Source organism: Prionailurus bengalensis, chromosome D2 (assembly GCF_016509475.1).
Source record: "Prionailurus bengalensis isolate Pbe53 chromosome D2, Fcat_Pben_1.1_paternal_pri, whole genome shotgun sequence".
NCBI classification, from domain to species: Eukaryota; Metazoa; Chordata; class Mammalia; order Carnivora; family Felidae; genus Prionailurus; species Prionailurus bengalensis.
Window position 1 is genome coordinate 7,271,262 of NC_057351.1, and position 27,106 is coordinate 7,298,367.

The 27,106-nt window shown below is 36.4% G+C and overlaps 1 protein-coding gene across 3 annotated transcripts in view; it reads left to right on the forward strand.

Moving 5' to 3' along the window:
- The window catches only part of PTEN (phosphatase and tensin homolog), a 93,875-nt gene that overhangs the window by 39,012 nt on the left and 27,757 nt on the right, over positions 1-27,106 (forward strand). Inside the window, exons 1-4 of one of the 3 annotated variants that reach the window (XM_043598002.1) lie at positions 14,942-15,025; positions 17,574-17,618; positions 23,412-23,455; positions 25,526-25,764. In XM_043598002.1, coding sequence (XP_043453937.1) covers positions 15,024-15,025; positions 17,574-17,618; positions 23,412-23,455; positions 25,526-25,764 — 330 coding nt within the window. In that variant the 5' untranslated portion in view covers positions 14,942-15,023. Of the gene's footprint in view, positions 1-14,941; positions 15,026-17,573; positions 17,619-23,411; positions 23,456-25,525; positions 25,765-27,106 lie in introns of those variants that run through there. The other 2 variants (XM_043598001.1, XM_043598000.1) reach the window with 2 other exon arrangements.

Genomic DNA, 27,106 nt, shown 5'->3' on the forward strand with positions numbered 1-27,106 from the left:
TTGTAATCATTTTTATATGAATGTTTTTGGGTTGTGGAACAATCATCTGAGTTTCCTTTATTTCTTATGGGGAAATTTGCTTTGATATACAAGTACTTGGGATTAGAAGTGTGTTTGCGGAATGAGTTATGCTCGCAAACCAAGGTTTTACCATATACCACTCTGGTAGAGGGCATTAATAATGAAGGAGAGCCCAACATGGGGCTCAGTCCCATGAACCGTAAGATCATTACCTGAGATCATTACCTGAGATGAAATCAAGAGTCAGACTCTCAACTGACTGGGCTGCCCAAGCGCCCCTGGGTTTGGACACATTTTAATGACATGTGTCCATCATTATAGTAATATACAGAGTACTTCCATTGCTCTAAAAGTAGTCTGTATTCTGCCAATTCATCCCTCTCCATCCTCCCTGCCCCCTGGCCTCTGGCAGATGCTGATATTTTTACTGTCTTCATACTTTTGACTTTTCTAGAATGTCATATAGGTGAAATCATCCAGTATGTGCATATAGAAACTCTCCTACTATGCAATATGGCAGTATATGAAAAACCCACAACATGCGAAATGGAATGGCCACTTTGGAAGATGGTAGTTTCTTACAAAACTAAACATACTCCATAACATCAAGCAAATGCATCCCTATGAGTAGTTACTCAAAAGAGTTGAAAACTTGCATTCACACAGACATGGGTGTCATGTCTTAAATGCCTGACTCCCAAAAGAGGAAAAAGGGGGATAAAAGGAGGAAAAAAAAAAAAAAGGCCCCTGGATCTTTAAATCCCCTGGAAGCCTTTTCCATCAGTGGGGATTTCAGCCGGGGTGGCCTGCTTCTGTGTCTGCATGTCTGTTATCATAAGCAGAAGTCAATGATAAGAACACAGATCTCTGATATTTGGAGGACAAGGTCCCATGAGCTGGTGCAGGCTGTGCTCCTGGGAGGTGAGGGGCACTGGGGGTGAATAGCTGCTGCCATACTGAGTTGAAACGGGCTGAAATTAACTATGATTTACGGTCTAAGCCTTCATCTGGACGATGCAAGCTTTTGACTAGACTCCAGGGTTCCACAATAGTTACATCAGTCCGATTATGCCAGTAGAGTATTTGTCTAGGTGGGGAGATGGGTTTCCTGGGGTTCCTATTCTGCCATCTTCCCTCAACTAGTTTTTTATTACATGTTTTTGTCTGTCTTTTGAAATACATGTTTATATATTATCTTGACAAAAATAGTTTTAAAATGCACTTTGGCAGCTTACTTAGGACTATTTCATAGGAATTCTTTGAGGAAAGAAAAGACTTCTAAAAAAGACAAAGACTGTTTGTTCTCACAGCTGTCTTTAGTGAATTCAGATTTTTATATATTGAAATTATTTGAAGTAAGGTATAGTTGTCTTAGAAAGATTTATATTCTAGATTTTCCACGTCTTGAGGATATTACCTCTTTGCTCTTGTCTAAGTTTTTAACCTACTTTCCAAGTATCTCCAGTTAAATTTTCCCATTTCCCTTTGGAAAGTGCTGTTTTCTTGCTTTTTTTCCGCTTTTCCATTGTATCAAATTTATAAGGCAATGAGCCAATTGTGGGCATGAAATCCTTGGGAGGAGAGAGGAGGAAGTGGGAGGGGCAGCCATGGTGAATGTTTTCCTAAGTAATATTCAAGTTCTTTGAGAGAACTTACCCTCCCCCCTTTTTAAAAATGCTGTGATATTTTCTTTTAAATAGATTGTTTATTCTCCTGCCAGTCTCCCTGTTGCTCAAATGCTAGATAAGAAATTGTAAAGTTCACATATTAAAGGGAGCACAAAAAGTATTTTACCAACCCTCAATCAAAAAAAAAAAAAAAAAAAAAAAAAAAAGGAAAATCCTGTAGATGAACAGGGTCAGGGTTCTTGGTTGCACAGGATGGAAAATAGCTCTAAATAACTTAATCAGAAAATAATTACTTGCAAAATGTTAGATAGCTCATAGCTCACGGCTCAGAGCCCTGAGCTGGGAAGATTGGCAGAAGCCAAGGGAAATAAGGCATGTCACCAGCTTATGATAAGGGCAGTCTCTGCTTAGGACGCTGACTGCTATTGGACACTTGCTGTCCCAGTGCTGTCCCAGTGTCCCACACTGCTGCCTTGACTGGATATTGGTGACTGTGCTCATTACCTTTCCACTCTGCTGGAGATCTCTCTCCATGACCGGACTCCTCTGCACCCTGCTTTTACCCCTGGGAGTCAGTGTCCAGAGCAGGAGGACCTAACTGGTCTCGGCCTTGCTCCCATGAGGAGAAAGATGGGGAAGGGGAGTATTTGCTTCTCACCTTTTGAAATTGTCTCCAAACCGAAATGGGTTTGGGTGCAGAGCAGCCTCAAGAAGACTACTGTCTCCTACCGATTTCTCCTACTTTGCACCTCCTGTCTTCAGACTCTGTTTGCAACTAGAACTTGCAGTCATTCTTTAAAGAATTGTTTTCATCTCAGACCTACTTTTTACAAAAAACCCAGATGGGAACATACTGCATACTCTTCTGCATTTTGCTTTTTCTCATTGAACGTACTTAGGAATTTTCCATACTGGCACGGAGGTGAAACATCTTTTTATTGGTTGTCCTTTATTCCATTTTATGTTCATTCCATCATAAATAGTCCCCTCTGATGGACATTTAGGTTATTTCTGGTTTATCACGATTGAAAACAGTACTCTAGGAAACATTTTCACACATGTATCTTGGTGTCCTTTTCCAAGTACTTAAGGTAAATTCCTAGCAGTGGAGTTGCTGCGACCAGTGGGTCCATGGATTAAACTTTCACCCTCAAAAACAGTATCATTTTATATCCCACCCACACGCATGAGAGTGTTTCCTCCCTCCCACAGCCTTGGCAGACTTTAAACTTATCAACTTTTTGCAGTTTGTTGTAATTTGATTTTTGATTGCATTTCTTTAATTGTGACATAAAGCCACTTTGTGTTTATTGGTCATACGTAATGTTTTCCTTTGATCTGTACATGAGTGCTGACTCCATCTTCAACTTTTTAAAAAAAATTTTTTCCTAAATGATTTTGGTGAACTCTTCAGAAAACAAGGAAGTTAGTTCTCTTTGTTCAGTTTTATGATGCCCTGCCTCTGCTTGTCTTGAATTTGATAACTGCAAGATTCAGATGAAGTTATTATAGAGCTTGATGGGTTACTCTATTTTGAATTATTGATTGCTGACTGCTTTACTAATATGCACGATCATGAAATATCGAAGATTTTTTTGTTGATAGTTGTTTGTTAAAGAATATTCTTTAAGAAATCACCTTGGTTAAACAGCAAATTGACAATGCTTTTAATCCAGAAGAATGTCATGTATCCACCACTGTTTGAGTTACTGAATCAGCTACATTCTCTTGGACAGAGATGGTAGAAATAAAAGGGAACTTAGTGGTTTTTAAACCTTTTTTTTTTTTTTTAAGGAGTTCTGCTTTTTCTCTGGTTCTAGTGTCATATAGCTGTCTAACCTGTGGCATGCTGCCTTACTTAATATTCTTTTGGATCCAAACATTTTCCTCACTCCAAGCCTTTTCTTTTGTCGTTACCATTTTTATGTTCTTTTATATGTACTATTTGTGTTCATCTATGATTATTCCCTTTTTTTTTTCCCCTGCTTGTTAAACCTTTTAAATCTGAATGTTATGGGTAAATTTCACTGCAGCTTTATTGATTGGTTTTCTGAGATAATTTCTGTTATTTTCTCATTTGTCTTTTTTAACCTAGTATCGTTTGTAATTGTTTATACAGAATTTTAGTTTTTAAAGTCTCTCTGTAGTCTTTCCTCTTAGATTTCGAGTTATGAATTCATAGCCTGTTATTTAAATGAAGCTTTTGAAATCCGTTTTACTGATCTGTATCATATCTAACTATGCCAGTATTTCCTTCCTTGTCTGACGTGAACTCTAAAATTATATGAACACTTTCTCCCTGTTTCCTGGCATTTCCACTCAAACTTGTTCCTCATTCTTGGTTGAAAATGTGTCCAGAGTTGTAGTTTTCTTCTTTATTAATCAAGCATGTCAGGAATTTGTTAGAAAACTACATATGGTTGAATACTTTTTCTGTAAGTATTTTGACAGTTGTAAAGTACTGTATCTTTCCTGTTTCAGTTTTGTGCACTATTCCAAGAATGTACCCATTTCTACCTTACTAAGGCACGTGTATTGTGTTCCACTGGATTTTTTCATAGATACATGTATTTTAGACTTGTGCTATCCAGTATAGTAGCCATGAGGCACATGTAGCTATTTATGTTAAAAAAAATTTTTTTTAATGTTTGTTTATTTTTGAGAGAGAGCGGGGGAGGGGTAGAGAGACGGGAGACAGAGGATCTGAAGCAGGCTTTGTGCTAAGAGCAGAGCTTGAACTCATGAACTGTGAGATCATGATCTGAGCTGAAGTCAGACGCTTAACTGACTGAGCCACCCAGACGCCCTATTTGTTTAAATTTCAATTAATTAAAATAAACATTGATTTTCATTTGCACTAGTCGCCTTTCACGTGCTCAATAGCTACATGTGGTTAGTGGCTACCATGTTGGACGACATAGATACAGAACATTTTCATCATTGTGGAAAGTTCTATTGTACAGTGCCATTCTAGACAGCGCCGTTTTGCTTTTCATTCTAAAAAGGTCTCGTTCCTGGAGATGATATAGTTATTCCTTCTATGGCTATCTCTGGTATTAAGCAAAATAAATTTGAGATATTTTGAGGTGGGTTGCATTTTACATATTCATAGTTATAATCAGATTACTTTTAAAAATCAACTTTATTGAAGTATAATTTATGTGCAATGAAATGTAGTCACTTTTAAGTTTTGACATGTATACACATCCACGTAAACAGCACCATAGCCAAGATTTAGAACATGCCCTTCTGCCATCAGGTCCCCAAACCTGGTTCTAGGCAGTTTCTAAATCTTAATTGTAGTTAAGTTTTGCCTGTATTGATATTTTATATAAATGCAGTTACATAGTATGTACTTTTTTTGTATCTGGCTTTTTTCTCTAAGCATAATTATCTCAGTTGCTGCTTGCATCAGTAATTTGTTTCTTTTTATTGCTGAGTAGTATTCCATTGTATGGATAGGACAGGATTACTTACCCATTCACCTTCGATGGACATTTGGGTTGTTTTAAATTTGGGTCTATTATGAGCAAAGCTGCTCTGAGCATCCATGTCTAAGACTTTTGTGGACATTTATTTTCATTTCTTTTGATAAAATATCCATGAGTAGAATTGCTGGGTCATATAATATAGGTTAATAAGTTAGTAAAAGAAAAAAAAATAGTTGTGAGGTTAATGTAGCAGAATAGAAATCGTAGGAAAACTGACAAATACATTGTTAGAGAAAGATTCCAAGATAATTCAATGGGGAGTGGATACTCCTATTAACCAACGCTTTGGAACAACTGAATGTTGGTATAAAAAATAAAATGAACCTTGACTATTTGTCATATACACAAAAATCTCATACTACATACAAATGGATTGTAGATAGAAACATAAAAGTAAAATTTAAAGCTATAAAATAGGTAAAAACAGAGAAAAAAATCTTTGTGACCTTTGGTTTAGTCAAAGATTTCTTAGTGCACAGGAAGTTAAGCATGAAAAAAAATTCACAAATTGGACTTTATCAACATTAAAAATTTCTGTTCTTTGTAAGGCACCATTAACAAAAAAGAATGAGTCTGGGAGAAATACTCGCAGTGCATATACCTGACAAAGGACTTGAATTCAATACGATATAAAGATGCTTTTACAAATTTGTAAGAGGACAACTCCATAAAGAAAAGGGCATAAGGTTTGAACATAAACTTTACACAGAAGATATGTAAATCATAAGTAAGTATATTAAAATATATTCAAAATCAGTCATTAGGGAAATGAGAATTAAAAGATAGTGAGGTGTGGTTTCATATTTACTGGGATGGCTAAAACTTAAAGGGCTGATTGGTTGGCAAGGATATAGATCAACTGAAACTCTCAACCATGTTGGTAAAAGTGCAGAGTGATAACAACTTCTTTGAAGAAATATGTGGCAGGGTTTTTTTTTCTTTTTTTTTTTTTTAAGTTTAAATTTTAGTTAATATACAGTGCAATATTGATTTCAGGAGTAGAATTCAGTGATTCATCACTTACATACAACACGCGGTGCTCATCACAAGTATCCTCCTTAGTACCCATCACTCATCTAGTCCATCTCCCACCTCCCTACCTCCATCAGCCCTCAGTTTGTTCTCTGTAGTGAAGAGTCTGTTATAGTTTGCCTTTCTTCTCCACCCCGCCCCCCATATGTTCATCTGTTTTGTTTTTTAAACTCCACATAGGAGTGAAATCATGATACTTGCCTTTCTCTGGTTGACTTATTTTGCTTAGCATAATTCATTCTTGCTCCATCCGCGTTGTTGCAAATGGCAAATTTTCATTCTTTTGGTAGAGTAATAGTCTTCTCTCCCTATCTGTCTCTCTGACATCTTTTTTTTTTTTTCCATTCATCAGTTGATGGACATTTGGGCTCTCTCCGTAGTTGGGCTATTTCATTCTGCTATAAACATTGAGGTGCATGCTTCCCTTCAAATCTGTGTTTTTGTATCCTTTGGGTAAATACCTAATAGTGCAATTGCTGGATTGTAAGGTAGTTCTATTTTTAGTTTTTCCAGGAATTGCCACACTGTTCTCCAGAGTGGCTGCACCAGTTTGCATTCCCACCAAGCAGTGCAAAAGTGTTCCCCTTTCTCCACAGCCTCACCAACACCTGTTGATTCTTGTGTTGTTAATTTTAGCCATTCTGACAGGTGTGAGGTGGTATCTCATTGTGGTTTTGATTTGTATTTCCCTGATGATGAGTGATGTGGAGCATTTTTTCATGTGTCAGTTGACCATCTGGATGACTTCTTTGGAGAAATGTCTATGCATGTCTTTTGCCCATTTCTTCACTGGATTATTCGTTTTTTGGGGTGTTAAGTTTGGTAAGTTCGTTATAGATTTTGGATACTAACTATATATATTATTTTTAATAGCCTTCTGAATTTTCTCAATGGGTTGTAGTTCACTTCCCCTACTGTTTCTTTTCCCTCTAGTTTTATTTTCTTTAGTACTGGGGATTATTGTTTTTGAGCATAGACCTTGACGTAAGCTCTTAGTTTTGCTTCTCTGTTTAACTTGAGGTAATTAATATAGGAAAAGGCAGTACTGTCCAGGCAAGTGTTAAGAGTGGATTTTCAACAAGATACTTTACTTGTATTGGATGTATAATTGATTTTAGGTTTGACAACATGAAGGTAAGTAGGAGAAAATAGTTAAGGACTAGAATGTTTGGAGCGTGCCTGTGTTAATGGGATTAAGGCAGAGATGATTTATATGTTGAAAAGGAAAAACAACAACTCAGTTTTTGTTTTCGTAGTAGCAGTGGCAGCTGTAGATGAGTAGAGTTCTAAGAGCAAGTTTTAATTTAACATGAATACAGCAGAAGTAAATATGATGCCAAATAGCTACAGAAAAATATAGCAGATAAGTAATTATTTTGCTGTTTTTAGATATGCACTTTTCTGTTTTTTAAATCTGTTTTTGGATTAGTAGGGACTGTCCAATGTTCTTAGGCTCTTTTCTGAATGGGATACCTTAAAAGAGGGTTTGCTTCTGGGTTTCTCTCCAAGTGCTAGGAGCATTTGGTATGATTGTGGTCGTCTGTACTACAGTGTATCTGTAGTAGAGCTTGTCACATAGGAGGTACTCAATAAATATTTCTAAGATGAATTTTTATCAGTTCCCCAAGCATTTGAAAATGAAATAATGCTCTAATAATATAAAATTTAGTATCAATATGTATTGGCACCAAGCAGAGATATACCAATTCATCTTTAAGAAACAGATTAACTCTCAGGTTTTACAATAAGACTTGAATTTAATTCTCTAGAATATAGTCTACATAAAGCCCATCAGTGGGTTGGTTAGCTGTTGAAACATGGAAAAAACATGGCTAAGGGAAAGGAAACTTTAGCCAATGAACTTCAGATATTTTGGGCAAGACCATTCCTGTTGTGGAGATGGAAACATCAGAATGTCTTTGTTAGAAATTGATTTAACTAGCTTCTTTTGTTTGATTCCATGTTTATTCAGCAGCAGTATAATTTCACTTGTCAGTGGGTCTGCTTATGGCAAGATCTTGAACTGGCCATAAAGATGTGAATAATTTTGTTCCTGTGGCAGTTGGATTTTTCAAGGAAATTAATATATTGCCATTATGGTCATTATGATATTTATATATCAGTCGTATGATATGAGTTTGAATTTGTCCCTGAAAAAAACAAAAGCACCACTCAATATACTGACAGGATCAGGGCTTACCCAGAAAGGTAGAAGATCAGACCCTGGACCATCACACTAATAGTACTTCACCAAAGTAATAACAGAATTTTTGAGGCCTATAAAGAAAGCTTATCTTGCAACCCAGATTCTTTTCCCCCCTCTATTGGAATGAGTTTAGTGGCATGGTCAAGTGTTTGGAGCAGCTAGATAGAATTTGGCGTTTGATTTATGTGATCTTCTTTGCAGTTGAACATTTTGTATTCATTTGCCTGTAGAGTGCTCTCCAGTTGGTAGAGCAAGTGTATGTAAATGTGTATGTACTATATTTCATAAAGAAATATTGTAAGGTCAAATTTGAAGTTATTTTATGATCACTGACTTTCTTAATTGGAGTATTTAGCCCATTTATATGTAGTATAATTATGGAAATGTTTTGTTTACGTCTGTCATTTTTCTATTTGTGTTGAGTTGTCCAGCATTCATTTATTCATTCATTTATTCCTTCATTCCTTCTCTCTCATTCGCCTTTTCCTGTCCTTTCTGAAGTTAATAGAATAACTTTAGGTATTTAATCTTAATTCTGTTGACTTTAGCTGTACTAAATTTATATACTCATACATATTTTAGAGATTGCACACCAAGAATTACAAAACACATTCTTAGCTTACTATAGTCCTCTTAGAGTTAGTATTGTCAGCATTAAAATGTAAGAACCTTACAAAAGTAAAATTCCTTATCCTTCCATTTCTTTTATGTGGTTATTGTCATATATTTTATATCTATGTATGTAATAAACCCCAGAATACAGTGTTACTTGATTGCTTTAAGCAGTTGTCTTTCAAAGCAAGGGAAGAAAAAGATGTTCTTTTATAAATATAAATATCTTTTATATGTACTCCCATTAGTTCCCTTCAGCCTGAGGGCAACAGATTTTCACTCATCTTTTGTTGATCATTTTTGAGGCGCATTTTGCCGGATATAGAATTTGGAGCTGAGGTTTTTTTTTTTGTTGTTATTGTTTTCCCCTTTCAGCACTTTAAAGATGTCATTTCATGAGCTTTGGTAAGAAGTCAACCATTATTGATAGTCCTCTGTTTTTGTTTCTTTCCCTTTATCGTTGGTTTTCACTGGTTTTGACTAATATGCATAGTGGTTCTTTTTCTATTTCTCCTACTAGAGGGTTAGTGAGCTTCTGTAATCTGTAACTTGATGTTTTACACCATTGTTGGGGAATTTCCAGCTGGGATGTCTGTAAAAAATGTTTTTCTGCTCCATTCTCTTTTACCTGTCCTGAGACTCCAGTAACATGTATGATAAATTACTTTGTATTGTTCCACAGGTCACTGAACTGTTCATTTTTTCAATTTCTTTTTTTCATTCTTCAGATTAGATAATTACTACTAATCTCTTGTCAGGTTCATTATCTTTGTATTCCAGTTAGCATTTATACATAACAAACCACCTCTAAACATAAATACGACATAGAACATTTATTTATCTTCTACTCATGCATTCAGGGAGTCAGGAATTCAGATGAGGCATGGTGGAGATGGCTTGTTTCTGCCTCACAGTATCTGGAGCTTTAGCCGTGAAGACTTGGTGACTAGAAATGAGTTGACACATTGGGGGCCCGAATTATCTGCAGGTGTTTTCACTGGCATGTCTGGTAAATGCTGGCTGTTATTGGGTCTTCAGCTGAGCTGTTGGCCAACACCCCTCTACTTGACCTTTCCAAGTGGTCTCTCTGTGTAGGTTAGTTTGTGCTTCATCGCAGTATGTTCGTTAGCTTGGTGTCCAAAGTGAGGATCCAGAGTCCAAGGTGAACGTACGTGACATGTTTATGATCTGGTCTTAGAAATCACTCACTGTCACTTTTGCTACACTCTCTGAGTTCCAGCAATCACAAAGCTGTGCCCAAGTTCTAGGGAGGAACCGCAGACTTTACCAGTTGATGGGAGAAGTATTAAAGGTACGTTAATGAAGAGTGTGTGGGATGGTGCTACAGTCACTCTTGGAAATGCAGTCTGCCACGTCTTTCTTCTGCAGTCTCTAGTCTTCTCTAAGGGCACAGAGTAGATTGTTCTTTCCAGATACTGTACTTTTGAGGCCTAGAATTTCTGTCTTTTATAGTTTCTGTATCTTTGCTGAGACTTTTCATCCTTTTACTTACTGTAATAACCTTCCTTTACATTCATGTGTGTATTTACAATAGCTGCTTTGTAGTCCATCTCTGCTAATTCCAACGTCTGGTTCATCTTGGAGTTGGTTTCTATTGACTGCTTTTTTCTCTTGGTCGTGGGTCATGTTTTTCTGCTTTGCATGTCTAATAAATTTTAATTGTATGCTGAATGTTGCGAATGATATGTTGTAGGGAGTCTGGATTGTTACTTTCTTTATGGGTGTTGAGTTTCACTTTGGCAGGCATTTAAATTAACGGTTAATCTGGTATTGTCAGCCTTGGTTTCCTTTGGTTAAGGCAGGCCTATTTCAGTTTTGTCTTTCATCTTAGGGCATGGTCCTCACTTCGAAGGTGTGGCCTTTCTGGGGTCTCAGCTGAATACCTGAGGTGCTTACATGAAGTCTCTCCATTCTGGCTGGGCCAGAACTCCTTCTCCTGGTTCCGTGCTGTCTCCGGTGTCCTCTCTAGTATGCTTTTAGACCCTGCGCACCTGCAGCCAACCTTTGGCCAAGGACCAGAGGTGCATTTCCGTATGGACTTCTGAGGCTCTCCCATTCATCCCCTTTTCTGTGCTATTCTGTTCCACAAACTTTAGCTGCCTTAGCACCCCTGAGCTTAATCAGATCTCTGCCTTTTACCTCCGTGAGATCTTTGTTACATTTGTTGTTTCTGCTTCATCAGAAGAGAGCCTCCCAGCTGAAAGCACGGTGGTTGTGGGAGTGCTCTCCTGTTTTTCTGGAAGCCTCAGAAGCCTGTGCTGCCTTCTGTTTAGTGCCTCAAATAGTCACCTCATCCATTTTGCCCAGTTTCACATTTGCATATAGCAAGAGGATGATTTGTGTACCAGATATTCTGTAATGGTCAAAAACGTATACATGCTACTGTAAGAAAATTTTTATTAGATGACCCCTTTATATTGAATGCCAATATGAAAAGGAGATTCTTAGAACAAAATTATTTAAAGCCTGTAATTTGGTTACAATAACCTTGCTATTATAAAATAATTTATAATGTTCAAATTATGCTTTTTATTGCATTTTACCCATAAATTTGTATTGACTTTCTCTAGAAATGGCAGATACAGTGAAAATGTTTATATTATTCTCTCTTCCCAACTACTGGTTAAACATTGCTAATCAGTAATGATATTCTTTTCCAGTTTTCAACCTGGATGTTTTTTTATAGTCTTAATATTGCACCCCAACAGGCTGCCACCAGTTTGATGCCTGTTTGCCAGTTCTGGCGTATTTCCATTTTACTAACCCAATCAGTATTATTTTGTGGGATATTTAATTTTATGAAAGGTTACCCCAGTGGAAAATTTTCTAGAACTAAGGTGATTTCAAAAAAAAAAAAAAAAACACCAAACATGCTCAAAGGAATCATTCAGGCTATTTAGTTAGTCCTCAGCACTTACTGTATAGAATGTAGAAAAATGCAAGATTGGGAAGCAGAAATTCTCAGCCCTTGTGCCTCTAATAATACTTGAGATTTAAAAGAGAATCAAAAACTGGGTTTGAATATACCTTGTAGACACCTAGCCAAAGTAACCCGAGAAGTGTCTTGATGAAATTAAAGATTGGGCTTTCCATGGCTATGCCTCTAGGAGGGATTTAAAGAGCATTTACTAGCATTTTAACAAATTGTTTGTGTTTGGTTACTCGTTGTTTCTCACTGGGATCTGATTTGTGGTTTTGTGATTGTGTACGCCAATAATTTCTTTTAAATATCCTCAAGACAGGCTCAGTATGAATGAAACCTCATGAGTCTTCATAAACAGGAATTGCATGAATCTTATTAAAACTATTTCTCAAGGAGGACTGTTATCACATTAAAAAAAAAAACCCTGACTTCTGTTTTTTTCTAATTCAAAAATAGTATATGAAAATATTAATTTTATGTAAACTAAGATAGATTGTTCAAAAGCAGTTGGATTTCTAAGCTCCTCAGACCCATTTTTTGGAAGTGAAATAGTTTGATACAACTTTGTCCGTTCTGTACCTTTTGGGAAAATACAGTGGGACAGGCAACTCTTCTTTTCTTTTGAAAGTAGTGTACGCTTCTGTTTTAACAGCATAGTTGCAGAAGTGTTGGAAGCGAATAGGGAAAACCCACGTCTGTCCCCGAGAACTTTGGCTGACCATTATGACCATTTTGGTAGGTGCCCTTTCCTTCCTTTAGGCACCACTTGAATGTGCCTGCGGGGCCGCCACGTGGGAACCCTGCTCCCTGGATTTGGGCAATAGGATGTGCATGTCCTTGTTAACATAGTGTTGCTTTATGTACTTGGATTCAGAAGTTAAAATGACCAGACCCAGGATGAACCGAAAATAAATTGTTAATCCTCCGGAACACCTTTTTCTCTGCTCACATTTACATTACAGGCTTTCTGTGAGAAAACTGTAATTTGCAGATCATTTCCTGCTTATTCATTTTCTCTCAGAAGAAACCCTTGGAGGAAAAGATAAGGCAGATAGTGATGAATTGTTGTTTTCTGAATTTTATAATCACTGTCCTTCAGATATTTTGTTTTTGTCTTGGTTATCCCAGTTGTCCATAGCATTTATCTAAATTTCTAAATTTTCAACCAAATTAAAATACAAACTGAGAAAAAGTTAAAAGCTTCTGGAAGAAAGCATAGAGAATATCTTTGTGAACTCTAGGGGTAGGGAACGATTTCTCAGAGAGAGTTCACAAAGTTCTAAACAAAAGAACAAATGAAAACTTTGATATATTGGATTTTATCAGAATTTAAAATCATTGATTGTCAAAACACGTTATTAAGGGAATGAAAAGGCAAGTCATAGACAAGGAGCAAATATTTATGTCAGTACATGTGTCTGACGAAAGACTTTTTACCCAGAATATATAAAAGCCAGTAATAAATAAAAAAGCCAGTTAATACAACTGGGGTGGGGGAGAAGAATGAGCCCATGATTTGAAGAGACATTTTAAAGAAGAAGGTATAAAAAAGGCTAATAAACGAATGAAAACATGCTTAAAGTCACTAGTCATGAGGAGAAGGAAATTTAAAACCGCAGTAAGATACCATTTTATGTACATTAGAAAGACCGTGATTAAAACAGCACCAGATGTTGATGAGACTTTGGAGCAACTGGAACTCTTTTAAAATGCAGATGGGATTGTAAAATGGTATAACTGTTTTGGAAAACCGTTTAGTAGTTTATAAGTTAAACATACACCTGTCTACCCTGTCTACCTTATGACCCAGCAGCTCTACTTCTAATTATTATTTATTTATGCGAGGAACGAAAAGCATGTGTCCCCAAAATTCTTGCACAAGAATGTGTATGTTCTTACTCATAATAACCCCAAACTGTAAACGTCCTAAATATCCATCAAAGGAGAATGAATAAATAAATGGTGGTGTAGTCACACGATGGAATCATACTGAGAATGAAAGGAATGAACTGTCGATATAGGTAACATAAATCAATCTGTAAAACATTAGATTAGATGAAAGAAGCCAGTTGCAAAAGACTATGTATCATGTGATTACATTTATATGACGTTCAAGAACAAGGACAAATTAATCTGTGGTACTAGTAGCCGCCTGGGAACTTGCTGGGGTTTGACTATAAATGGGCATGAGGGAATTTTCTGGGGTGGTGGAAGCATTCTATTTCTTGATTGAGATGGTTGTTACAAAACTCGTAGAATTGTATACCTAAGATCTGTTTGTTTCACTGTATGTAAATGTTGCCTCAGTTTAAAGAAAAAGTACAAACTGAGAAAGGTACAGGCATGGAGAAGATAAAGATGGAACAAGAGACAAGAGACATTAACACTTTTTTCTGTAGTGTATTCAAGTTCAGTAGAAGTCGTCATAGAATCGGTGCTTCCTTGATTAGTTAAGAAGTAGGTTAAAGTGATGTATCATAAAAAGTGACACACACCTTAAATATTTAAAGAAAAGAACATGTGCAATATTAGAATCAAATATTGTTCTACAGGTTTATTAACAACCACCACCAGAACCAAAAAGTAGTTATTTTTGTTTCCTTCTGCTTGTGGACCCCTTCTTAGAGTGATTTTAAGTTAGGATTATGAATATGCCTGCTATGTTGGTCATTTGTTTTTGGTTTGCAGTAGAAAATAAAGATTAGAGATAAATTAGAGAACAGCCATAGAGAAAATCAGTGATCATCTTTTTCTTCTCCTTCATTAGTAGAACACTTGCTTGTTTGCTGTGTACATGTTTTCCCAGAGTGCCCGTAGTAATTCCAGCTCCCCCTTTGGCTAGATATGATAATGTGACGACTTAAGATCTGTTGTTTTAAGTTGAGTGATGATTTCTTAAAGGAGGGACCTGTTCTTCTTTCTCTTCTCCAGTCTGTTACTGCTACAAATATGGCACACCATCTTGGACCTTGCGGCTGCCTCTCATATTGGCCAAACAAATGATGGAACATTCCTTTTATGAAATCCTTTTATCCAGTCCTTTATGAAACATCTACCTTACCAGCTGTAGACTGCTAATCCTGGAGTTTATGTGAGAAAGTAGTGTATTTAATATATTCAGTAGCATATTTGTTTATGAACTCCACCTCCGCACACTCCCCCCCCCCCCCGCCTTTTTTCTGTTTCTCACAGGTAACCCTTATTCTAATTGATTCAGTTACTCCATTATTAGTTTGATGGCAGGAGCCATAGTTCATAAATAATTTTATCCCAGGGAAATAAGCACATTTTCAAGTATATAATACATGTTCTCTCCATACTCTTAAGTAAATAAAAGGTAACATTGATAGGAATGGGTATCAAGGAATGAACACAGGAAAGCATACCATTCAAAATAAATACTAGTGACCTGAGCCCTCGATGAAGCACTGGCCATGCAAGGAAAGAGCCTGGTCTAGAAACTGTTGAGTGGTTTAGAGAATGAGGGCCTGACTCTGCAGAAATAAGAGGAACCCATCTTGTCATACTAAATCCATGAGAAAATGTTTTGTTGGTATAAGAATGTCAATAGAGAGCCATTGTTATGTTAGTTTTGATTGTAATCAGAAAATATTCAAAACCTAATACTTGATGTATTATAGTTAACACACTAAGTAAAATCTACTTATAGTCTAATGACTTAATTTTTAAGTGTTGGTTATAAATAATAATATTTTGACATTTGCAACAACTGTAGTGTGACATAAAAATATATCATTTTAATTAGTGACAAAGTTACTTGTGTACTGCTTGTATTACTGAGTGACACGATTTTTCACATCTAAGTTTATGAACTCTTTCCCCCTCCATCCCAACCACACACATACTTTCAGCCCTTCTTTTGCTCGTTAAATTGTAATTTTGGTTATATCAATTTTGGTTTTTATGTGATTATGACTAGATAAACACCATTTACAGTTAAGTAGTATAACTTTTTTTCTGGAACATTTTGTTTTCCCTGGAGTTCTAATTCTCTCTCTCTCTCTTTCAACTTTAGTTTCTATGTTCTTATCCCTGAACTGTGTAAATCTCTCAACATGTTCAAGCATATTTGGCATTATGTCAATTTTATCTTCTTCAGGAGCCTTCTGATGTACCCTAATCTGGATTAGTTGTTAACTAGACTTTCTTCACCAACATTCTGGAAATTCTCTTTTCCCTTCTCATGAGTTGGATTCTTCAGTTCCTGGAATTGTCATCTTTCATGGTTTCCCACCCTTCTTTTGGTGGAACCTATCTTCTAGTAACTTCCTGAGACAGACTATGTGGGCAGAAAAATTACTTGAGACTTCTCTTATTTAAAAATATCTTTATTCTATATTCACGCTTGATTTATAGTCTCTTTTGGTATGGAATTCTAGGCTGGGAATAATTTTCCCTCAAAGTCAGAAGGTTTTCTGCAATTGTTTTGTAGCTGCTAGTGTTGCCATTAAAAACGGTGATGTAATTCTGATTCCAGATTATTTTTATGAAACCTGTTTCCTCTTGGGCAGCTTCTAGGGGCTTAGGTTCTTCTTGTCAGTATTCAGAAATTTCACTAAGCTATGTATGCCTTTATTTGGGTCTGTTTTCATCATTTTTGCTGAATACTCATTGTATCCTTTCATTTTGGAAACTCCTTCAGTTTGGGGTATTTTTCTTGAATTATATCTTGCATTTCTTCTCCTTTTGTTTTCTTTTCTCTGGAACTTCTATTCATATGTTGAAACTTTTGGGCTTTAAAATTTTTTTAAATCTCCTCTTTTGTTTTCCATTTGTCTTTTCTATTTATCCCGAAACATCCTCAGCCTTATACTTTTCTAACTCGTCTGTTACCTACCTTATAAGAGTAAACAAATTTATATGCATAAAGTATTTCAATGTGATAAATGAATGCGGTAAGTGCTTTTGTTGGCTGTAATTGTTGTTCAGTTTCTTAACTGGAGGGAGAGGGCTTTGGTCTGGATTCTTTGACTCACTAGCAGTATAACCTTGGGCAAGTTGTGTAATTTCTTTGATATCTACTTTCTTCATTTGTGAAATGTGAATGAGCTCTCTCTCTCTCAGATGTTTGTGAGTGTCAACTGAGAATATATATGTGAACATACTTTAAAAACTTTGCATGGACTTATTGGTTAGTACTTGTATCTTTCAAATATCAAAAGTTTTTAGTTTGAAAGAAAATGATGGCTGAATTTTCAGGGTTGTTTTTCAGGTTGCTTGATTGCATGTGACTATTTCTTGCACATCTGCATGAGCTAGGTGAACTTGAGCTAAATGCTAATGCTGCCTTTTAAATGACGTATTTCTTAAGGCTTTGACCTCCTAATCCTAGACTGGAGACAGGTTATGACAGTATTTATTCTGTGACAAGCTCTATCGTTACTTCAGATTGTATAAACCTGTGTAATGTAATAATTATTTACGAGTAACCTGATTACCAGTTGAAATCCATGAAGAGAATATTTACTGGAATTTATTTATTTATTTTTCTTAAATGGTATTTGAGATTAGGAAAAATGGAATCTCTCCTTTAGGTATTCTCAATAGTATAAATGTAATTTCAAATGTTAGCTTATTTTTGTTAATGGTGGCTTTTTGTTTGTTTGTTTTGTTTTAAGGTTTTTGGATTCAAAGCATAAAAACCATTACAAGATATACAATCTGTAAGTATGTTTTTTATTTGTATGCTTGCAAATATCATCTAAAATTAACTATTAAGTGAAAGTTATTTCCTTGTTAGAATCAGGTAGAGTTAAAGATATATTTTAACAGAATTGTGTTCCTAAAACAATTAGTCCAAGATGTCTGATTAAGAGCATTGTTAGGTCACTCAGAAAGTGTAGTGATGAGGTCAAAACAGTGTTGGCACACATTCACATTACTTGATCTGCTTTAAGTGACTTGGAATCCAGTCCATCTTTGAGCCAATAACCATGCGGTAACTTGAAGCGTAATTTACAGCAGAGCGTTTCTGTTAAAGCATTAATAACATCTTCCATGGAGGGATGCTTCAGAGTGGGTGTAATTTTGTTTATTCTGTGTCTTTAAGGTCATTTGATTGAAACAGCTATTAGGGTAATCTCTAGCTCGTAGGTACCATAAATAAGTTACCTACAACTGTCGGTTGGGTGGTTTCTCTTGTCTCGGGCAGGATGTAAGGATTGCCCACTTTGTACAGCTAGCTCGTCTTCTCTTTAACCTTTTGTTTTTCTTTTTGACTTTGTGAGTAAGGATGTAAAAAGGGAAAAAACAAAAAAATGGGAAGAAAATATTTTATCACTTTTGCCCTTGAAGACTATTATTCCTTCCCAAAATATTGACCATTTCCTACCGTTTTAAAAATGGCATATAAAATGTGTTACTTTCCTACCTGGTTTTTATTTTTCCTATGTGATGTCTGTAAATTATGCAACAAAAAGTTTTAATCTGAAGTTACGTTTACTAATTCACTGTCACAATTTTTGTAAAATTTGTTAATCAAATGTGAGAGCAAGATTCTTTTCTACCTTCCATAGGCATTTAAATCTTCACCAAAAAGGATGTCTGCCTTGTCAGCTTGTGAGATTTGCTTTTCTATCTTTAATTTAGTGATCTTTCTGTTCTGATAAGACCTCAGAAGACCTGAGAGTGAAGTAGGCACCGTTATTGTTTCTCTTTGTAACTTTTCACTAATTTCCTCAGATTCACAAAGAAGCAAACGTTTATGCAGTGCTTGCCACATTAGGCATTGTAAAACTGGGTGGTGGTTCAGAGGTGAATAAGATAGAGTTTCAGTCTCTGGTAGTTGATAGTCTAATGTGATAGGTGGACAAACTATTACAAAAGAGGTGACTGTTGTGTAGAAGAGAGCTGTGTGGGCAACAGTGGAAATAGTAATTGTACTCCATAAGAAAGTTTTCATAAAGAAAAGCATATTTGGGCTGGGGTGAAAGAATCCATGGGGCCTGTCCTGCAGGCCTCAGGTTAGGGAAATGGCATTGCAGGCAGAGAGAGGGGCACATAAGGACCTTGTTGGCATAATAGTGTTTAGAATATGGCAGATAATCCATTATGGTCAGATTATGGTAGGTGTTGGGGAGGGCGGGTGTGGCGGTAATAGATAACAAGGTGAAAAAGTAAATGTGCTGTAGAGACTTAAGTTTTGGTGGGCCCCAGCTTACAAATGATCTGTGCATATATTTTCCTCTTGTACTGATTAACCTCCTGTAACAAGCCTTGTTGCAGATGCCATAGTGTTTCCATGTAGGAAAATAAAAACCACAAAGCTTTTTATATTTTTTGAATAACTAGACTCAGAAGCTAAGTTAAAAAAAAAGCACGCGCGCGCACACACACACACACACACACACACACAGGACAAGAACTGTCAAAAGCTTCAGTCCACTGAGTTACTTCGGGTTTAGACTCTCAAGATAAGGCATTTAGAATTCCAGATGGAAGGGAGAAAGATACCAAAGACATATTCTGCCTTTTTCAAAAATTTATTTGAGTTCAACATTACATCCAAAGAAAGGGAAGGAAATTCTTTTCATTCCTGTATTCAGTGGCTTCCTGCTTCCAGAGTTTAGGACCTAGGCTTGCACTGTCAGTACTGTGGATCACTTGGCATTATTTTGGTTAAAGGTGGCTTTCAGGAGCTCGTCTGGGGACTTGGCTGCCTGTTTGTTTTTGTATTTGTAAACATTGGATCCCACAGTTAATGAACTCTTGTTATCAGTGGAGAGTAGCTTTTGGTATATGTATTTCAATTCCCCTCCCCCACTCCGTGTAATGGAATCATAGACTTTTCAGAACTGGAAAGTACCTGAAAGAGATCATTTAGTCCAACCTTCTCATTTTACAGATGGGGAATCTGAGGCCTAGAGAAGTTAAGTGAGTTGAACAAGGTCACACAGGTACATACGGTAGCAGACCATCCACTATTTATGCCAGTATTTTCCTTTCTGGTTTGTTGTTGTTGTTGTTGTTGTTGTCATTTGTTTGTTTTAATCTCCCCAAATTTCACTTACTTCAGAAGTTTCTAGAACTACCAACTTGTAGCACGTTGTGATTTCTGATGTCACTTTTCATTCTACACCTTCTTTCTACCTGTTTATATTTCTGGCTCTGGGTAAGTGAGTCTGGCTAGCAGCAGATGTTTCTCTTTTATTTCTTTTATTTTGGGGATGTTAATTACTTGTGATGTATGTTTTTGCGAACATATATAAATGGAAAGATCTTAAAATATTTACTCTAGACATATGTATATTAATGGCATATTAAACTTTTTATGGCAATTACGGCACGTGGGTGAAGAACGGTTTGTAATGTGGACTTTTTAAATGATCGTACCTGTTTATATCTCTATATTATCAAGCATTCAGTAAGTTATTTTAAGAGGGAACAAAATTTTGCCTCGTATCATTAATCAAATTTGGGTATAACGATAGTTAGTAAATTAGTTTGTTTTGTGCAGGTGTGTGTATTTCATTCTTGTATGTTCCTCTATTATAGCAGGTATGTGGGTGGGTGTAGGAGGTGAAGGGGGCAGGTAGGGAATGAAGGCATAATATAGTTCTTGCCTTTGAGGAGCTTAAATGTTCACTGGATACTAATTTTTAAAAAGGTTGCTGTATTTCACTGTGTACACTGTTTGACATACAGCTCTCCATCATTTTGTGGTAAATCTTTAGCTGTTGTTAATTATGTCAAGTTTTCTTTTGTAAAACAGGGATAGCTTTGTTGAAGAGAGTTACAGAAGAGATCTACATGCCTAGCTGATTCTTCAAATCTCACTTCTCTGGAAGTTTTTCCTAGTAATCTTATCTCTTTGTTCACATTCTGTCTACTGCTTCATTAAAAACTAAGGTTCTTCATCTCTCTTGTCTCATATAAGCCTACATAAAGTGAAGATTTTTAAAAAATGGTATCTTTTAATTTAATTTTAATTATAAGAAAGTATAAATGGTCAGATTTACCTAATACTTGTCTTAGTCAAATCCCATTTTCCATTTATGTATCTTCAATTTTGGTTTGTTGAGAAACTTGTCTTATCAACTAACATAACACACAAAAGCTATGAGGAGCTTCATGTGTGTGTGTGCGTGCGTGTGTGATGTGCGTGCAGTTATTAGAGAAGGTTGTGATTAAGAAGAGAGTCCTCATTCTTACCCTAGCAACCCTCCCGCAGATCACTTTCATCACTACGGGTCCCAGTATATGTTCTCACATACGCCTCGTCCATCCCTGCAGAGATTTTCATAACTTTTTCATTTTTTCATGATCACTCTTTGTTGGTTCTATCTTTTGTGCCAAATATCACTTTTATAGGAAGGCTGACTTTGAGTAAAATGTGTTACTGCTTTTGTTTTTAAAACCGTTCTCTATTTTTTCTTATGTATAAGAATATAACGATTCCTTTGGCACAGTGCTGGAAGGAGTTTGACTTGTAATCACAAGTATTGTGCTTAAGTCCTGGATCTTTGATTTGCACGTTGTGGTTTGGGGCAAGTTTTTCGATGCTCTTCTAAATCTTTGCTTGCTCATATATAAATTGGAGATTATATGGCTGTGACTATGAATTAAAAAACTCGGAAACTCCTTTGGAAGGTGTGCGCATCTGGTAGACATGTAGTAGCTCATTATTTCCACTTCTTCCTCTTAACGGTAACGTTGGAGAATCAGTTTATGAAGGTAGTTCTTCAGCAGTGTTTGTTGAACCAAACATTTGAGCTCCTGAAAAAGCACGGGAATTTTAGCGAACTAAGGTTGTGCTGCCATGAGACCAGCTTCTTAGAATTGTTTCCTAGGTTGTTCCTTGTCCCTGCACCTAAAGCCTGTCTTTGCATGATTCCTTATAAAATATTCCATTATGGATTCTTCACTATTTACCAGACCTCTTCTTTAACCTGTACTAAAGAAAGTATAAAATGTGACTTTTTTCTTGGTCAGTCTTCCTCGTACCTGTCACCTTTTTTATGAGTGAGTACGAAATTATTTAGTAAGGATACATATATGTGTATATGTCATAGCTAAATAATTTTTTTGAGCGAAACTCAATATACTAAATTATACAAAAAAGGGGAAAAGTTTTATTTTAAGCAGTAGTATGAAAGCTGATTTATTTCAGGTCTGACCAATTAGAAACTACTGGATTCTAATTTGTTGATAATTAGTTCACTTTAATGTGGATTTGGATTTAAAACTGTTTAGAGGAACTATACAGATACTTATAGGATTTCTTAAATGTAAGATACATGTCTACAGTCACGTATTTGAAACTCTTGGGGCCAGTTGTGTTTTGGGATTCAGAATTTTTCGTTTTGCAGAAGGGTACCATGAAAGCAGATACTTTGTATTACATGATACCTGGAGCAGTACATAACGTGAAGTGTTTGACTCTTCAGTCCAAGGGCATTAATTAAAGAGGGCATACAGTATCATTAACTCAGGTCAGGTTCTGCTACAATTGAGTTTGCTGTATATTTAACAGAAAGTGTTAGATGTTTCCAAATTTGGGGGTTTTGGAATTGGAGATTAAGGGATTATAGGCCCTTATTTGTTTTAAAATGCTAAGTTTTTGTTTTATATGATTTTTAAAAAAAATTTGGTTTGGTTATAACTGCTGTTGTAGTTACCACGATGCTGCTGATCACAAACTAAAGTATAGGCTCCCTTTTGGAGCCTCTTAAAGGTTTATAAATACAGTCTGTTAATCATAAGTAAGTCAGTGCGTGATGATAAACATGTCACTACTGTTAAAAAGACAGCTTTAGCATGCTCTAAGTAGTGCTAGGTCAACATTTTACTATTCTATATTTATTTTACTTATTATTCCTTCATGACTCTGAGACTTTAATTAAAACTTGTAACCTGAGAGATTATTGAAAAAGATGACCTTTGGCTTTTCTAAAGAGAGAAAGGTCTGGCTTAAAAAAATTTTTAGTTAACTGTTGTTTTTTAGTAGATTAGCATCATTCACTTTCTTCCGTTACGTTTTCTTTGCCCTTATAATTTTACTATTTAAAAAATTTATCTTTTTAACTAATAGTTTGAGAACAGTATGTATGTGCAACTCTGAGGTAAGGATAATATTGAAACTAGTTAGTTGTTTCTATATACTTGTGAAATCAAAAATAGATTCCATTAGCATGCAAAATGTCCATCCTGGAAATTTGAAGGTAGAGATGCGGCTGAATTGGCAATGTTGCATATTAGTGGCATCACATGTTTTGTAAGCAAGTGTATAAGCTATAATTGCATACACTTAACATTTCTAAGCTTTGGTTTCCTTAATTGTAAAATATTGGGATAATATCAGTACCTACTTCATAGAATTTCTAGGATTGAAAGAAATAGTTAATACAAAACAGCATGATGTGTGGTCCATTATAAAAGTTCAGAAAAATGTTTGCTACTGTATTTTTTTTCACAAGTGTAAAAGATAACTTTAGATCACATTTAAACTTTTCTTTTAGGTGTGCTGAAAGACATTATGATACCGCCAAATTTAACTGCAGAGGTAGGTATTAACTGCAGAGTAATGTATTATGTTATATAACTTCAAACCAGTAGACTAAATCTTACTGTCATAGCAGTGATGAATAATCTCATTATTAAGTGAGATAAATATTTATCTTAAAGATGGTCTTAAAAAATTTGCAAAACAAATTTAATTTTGCTGTTGTGTTTTGGGAAGCAAGTATCCTATAAACCTGCCGGTACTAACTAGTAGGAAGACTAATCCCAGAGTAGACTAAGAATTTGGAGAAATCCCTAGACTAACAATACAGTAAAGAGAGGGGTAGACCTACTGCTGGAGACATTTGGTGTAATAGTGAGAGATTATAGATTATAGGAAGAAAGCAGATCAACTTAATAATTCTGTTGAACGTAACCTAAAAGGGGGGAAAAGATATGACAAATACGGACAAGAGGAACCTGACAGATGAGAGCAGGGAGCTGCTTTAAGTGAGTTCTTCTCCAGGTGTAGTGAATCCTGTCTCCAAGTCTACATAGAGCTTCCTCTGTGTTTGTGGAACCCCTTGGGCCACGAGAGACCTGGAGAGTGGAGAGGCTTGGCAGGTCCTGCCGTGATAGTCAGGAGAAGGTAGACGCCGGGATCCCTTCTGAAAACCTAGAATGGACTTTCAGACAGCTGGTTGGAGAATTCAGAAGCACTAATGGCTGTGAAGCCAGGACATAGTCACGAAGAATTTTTCCTTTTTCATGACTTAGGCTGCTGCTTACTAGGCAAAGCGTGTTTGGGTCAAGGTTCGTCTAGCTTTAAATAGATGTTTAACAGATTCTCCTGGATGTTTTTGGGTGCCACTGGGAAGATGAAGATGGAATGATAGTACAGCCAGACCGATGGCCAGGTGAAAGCTGTCCTGATGACTCCTTGTAATGGAAGTCGTGTCTTCCAGAAGAGCTCACCTGACATACGGGAGGATTTAATTGATCAAATCCTGTTCCACATTATTAATGACTTGGCTGAAATTAGAAGGCATACTTTTCACATATTTAGATGACACAGAGATCATTATATCCTCTGGATTCAATCAGGATTTTTAAGGATCTTAGTCGAGTGGACCCGAGGCAGAGACCAGTAAGACAGAATTTAATAGAGATGTGTTTAAAATCCTATTTCTAGGCAAGTTAAAAAAGAACTCTCAACTCTGACTGACTATAGGGAACAGAGAAATTTTGGGTTTTTATAACCCATACGAAAAGACCTGAAATTTCATTTGATAAACTTTACTACAATTGTACACCTTTTTATAAGCGGCTTTTTTTCAGTTTCTTTTGTAAATGCCTTTAAAATCCCATGTAGTATGTACAACACTAACATTCGCAAGGCCATCTTTATTTTATTATTATTTTTTTTAATGTTTATTTATTTTTGAGACAGAGAGAGAGACAGAGCATGAGTGAGGGAGGGTCAGAGAGAGAGGGAGACACAGAATCTGAAACAGGCTCCAGGCTCCGAGCTGTCAGAACAGAACAGAGTACAACGTGGGGCTCGAACCCACGAACCGTGAGATCATGACCTGAGCCGAAGTCGGCCGCCTAACCGACTGAGCCACCCAGGTGCCCCTGGAAGGCCATCTTTAAATAGCACACTTTGCATTTTTATTATATGCATTGCAAATTGCAGTCCTTTCCAGTGTTGATTTATTGGTAATTGATACTTTCTTTGGAATGTATATTTGTGATGATGTAATAGTATAAGCGTTATTACTCGTTTTGTCAGAAAATGCATTGAGAGCCCTGACAGGAAACCTGTGTGACATTCCGGGTCCTCCTCTCCCTCTGACACGTTGTGACTTGTGCTTGCTCTCCAGAGCAGTCTCCTCTTCGTCATGGGGGGAAATAATCGGCCTCTCTGTCTAGTGCATAGGTTTAAAAATTAATGAGAGACTGTTTTCTGTTCAAAAATTGGAAAATCATCAGACGAGTATTTTTCTCTGGAGTTTAGTTTTCCTTCTAAACATCTGTTAAGCTTATATGCAACGTTTCTGAAGTTAACCTACTTTTAAGAAGCAATTCAGGAAGGCCTCTTTTCTCATTCTGAGGTGATCTTTTTACACAGTTGCACAGTATCCTTTTGAAGACCATAACCCACCGCAGCTGGAACTTATCAAACCCTTTTGTGAAGATCTTGACCAATGGCTCAGTGAAGATGACAATCATGTTGCAGCAATTCACTGTAAAGCTGGAAAGGGACGAACTGGTGTAATGATTTGTGCATATTTATTGCATCGGGGCAAATTTTTAAAGGCACAAGAGGCCCTAGATTTCTATGGGGAAGTAAGGACCAGAGACAAAAAGGTAATACATTATATTAAGTTATATTTGATGTTCTTTCTTTCTTCTTCCTGGATCTGAGAATTTATTGGAAAACAGGTTTTTAAAAAGTTGGTTGGTAGCCCTCGTTTCTTTATTCTGAACACTGAAATCAGTTACTGCCTTAGCTGTCGTATGAGCAAATGACGGATTCTTGCAGTTTTTCTGTTGATGCTAAGCATTATCATATCATGCTAGTAAGTGTATTGGGTATTTGTGTGATAAAATCCTTACAAAGCAGTACATTGATCAAAAGTAAGTTGATACTTCTGAACGTTGCCTCAGAAGAAAATGTCTTTGGATAATAACTTGGATGCCATTACCTAGTTTTACAGTACATGAAAACCATTCTTTAATATGAATGTTCATAAATACAGTTATGATTAAGATTAGTCAAAGGTTCTTCTCTTATTCAGAAGATTAAAGACTGTTGAAAATCAGTGGCACACTTAATCTGTGTAGTATGTTTGAGAGGAAAATACAAACTCTTGGGAGAGCTTTCACAGTGATTTTCAAGGGATTCATTTCTTTGGGTGGCAAGTGTGATAAAATATGTTTATATTTCTTACAAAGAGATTTTGTACAGTTCTGCGTCTCTGAGAAGGAAAAACCCAAGATGCTCCAGTGAGAGAGAGAAAAACCCGTTCCATCAAACTTTATGTGAAGATTTTTTTCTAGTTTTAGTAATGTTTACAATCAGGAAGGCTCTCTTCCAGTTTAAGCTGATTTCTTTTTACAGCTTCCAAACAGAAACATAAGTGATCATTTCCATCATTGTAGCCAGGTAGTTGCATTGATTGCTGGTTTATTTTCTCCTTCCTCATTTCTTGTTTTATTTGTCTGTGTGACTTTTTATTTACATCTGAGGATGTCAGAGTACTGTTTACTCTCCTCGTTTATAAATTTGAATCTTATATTAGTGCTTGATTTTGGTGAATGTGATTACGGCAGTGCCTTACACTTCTGTATGTTGCACATACCTGGGATGAGAGCAGTGGCCTGAGTCTCGGAGTGGAGGGCGGAGGGCCTGCGCTCTTTACTTCGGCTCACTCTTTCATCTGGAGGGAAATTGTTGCTTTTACTGATGAAAAATGTAGAAATAAATTGTTCTACACTGAGGCAGATAAATGCAGGGCAGCACAGGGAAAAGAGAATGCATGGGAAGAAGACCATAGAGAAACAGGTCAAGTCAAAGTACAGTTGCAGAAGTAGTGGTAGGAGTTGAGAACAGGGTTGATGAGCAGTAGGCATTTTGGTTGTGGGAAAGAAGTCCAGTAAAAAGAATTTAAAATGAAAATAGAAAAGCTGTATAATATGGAGCCAGAGC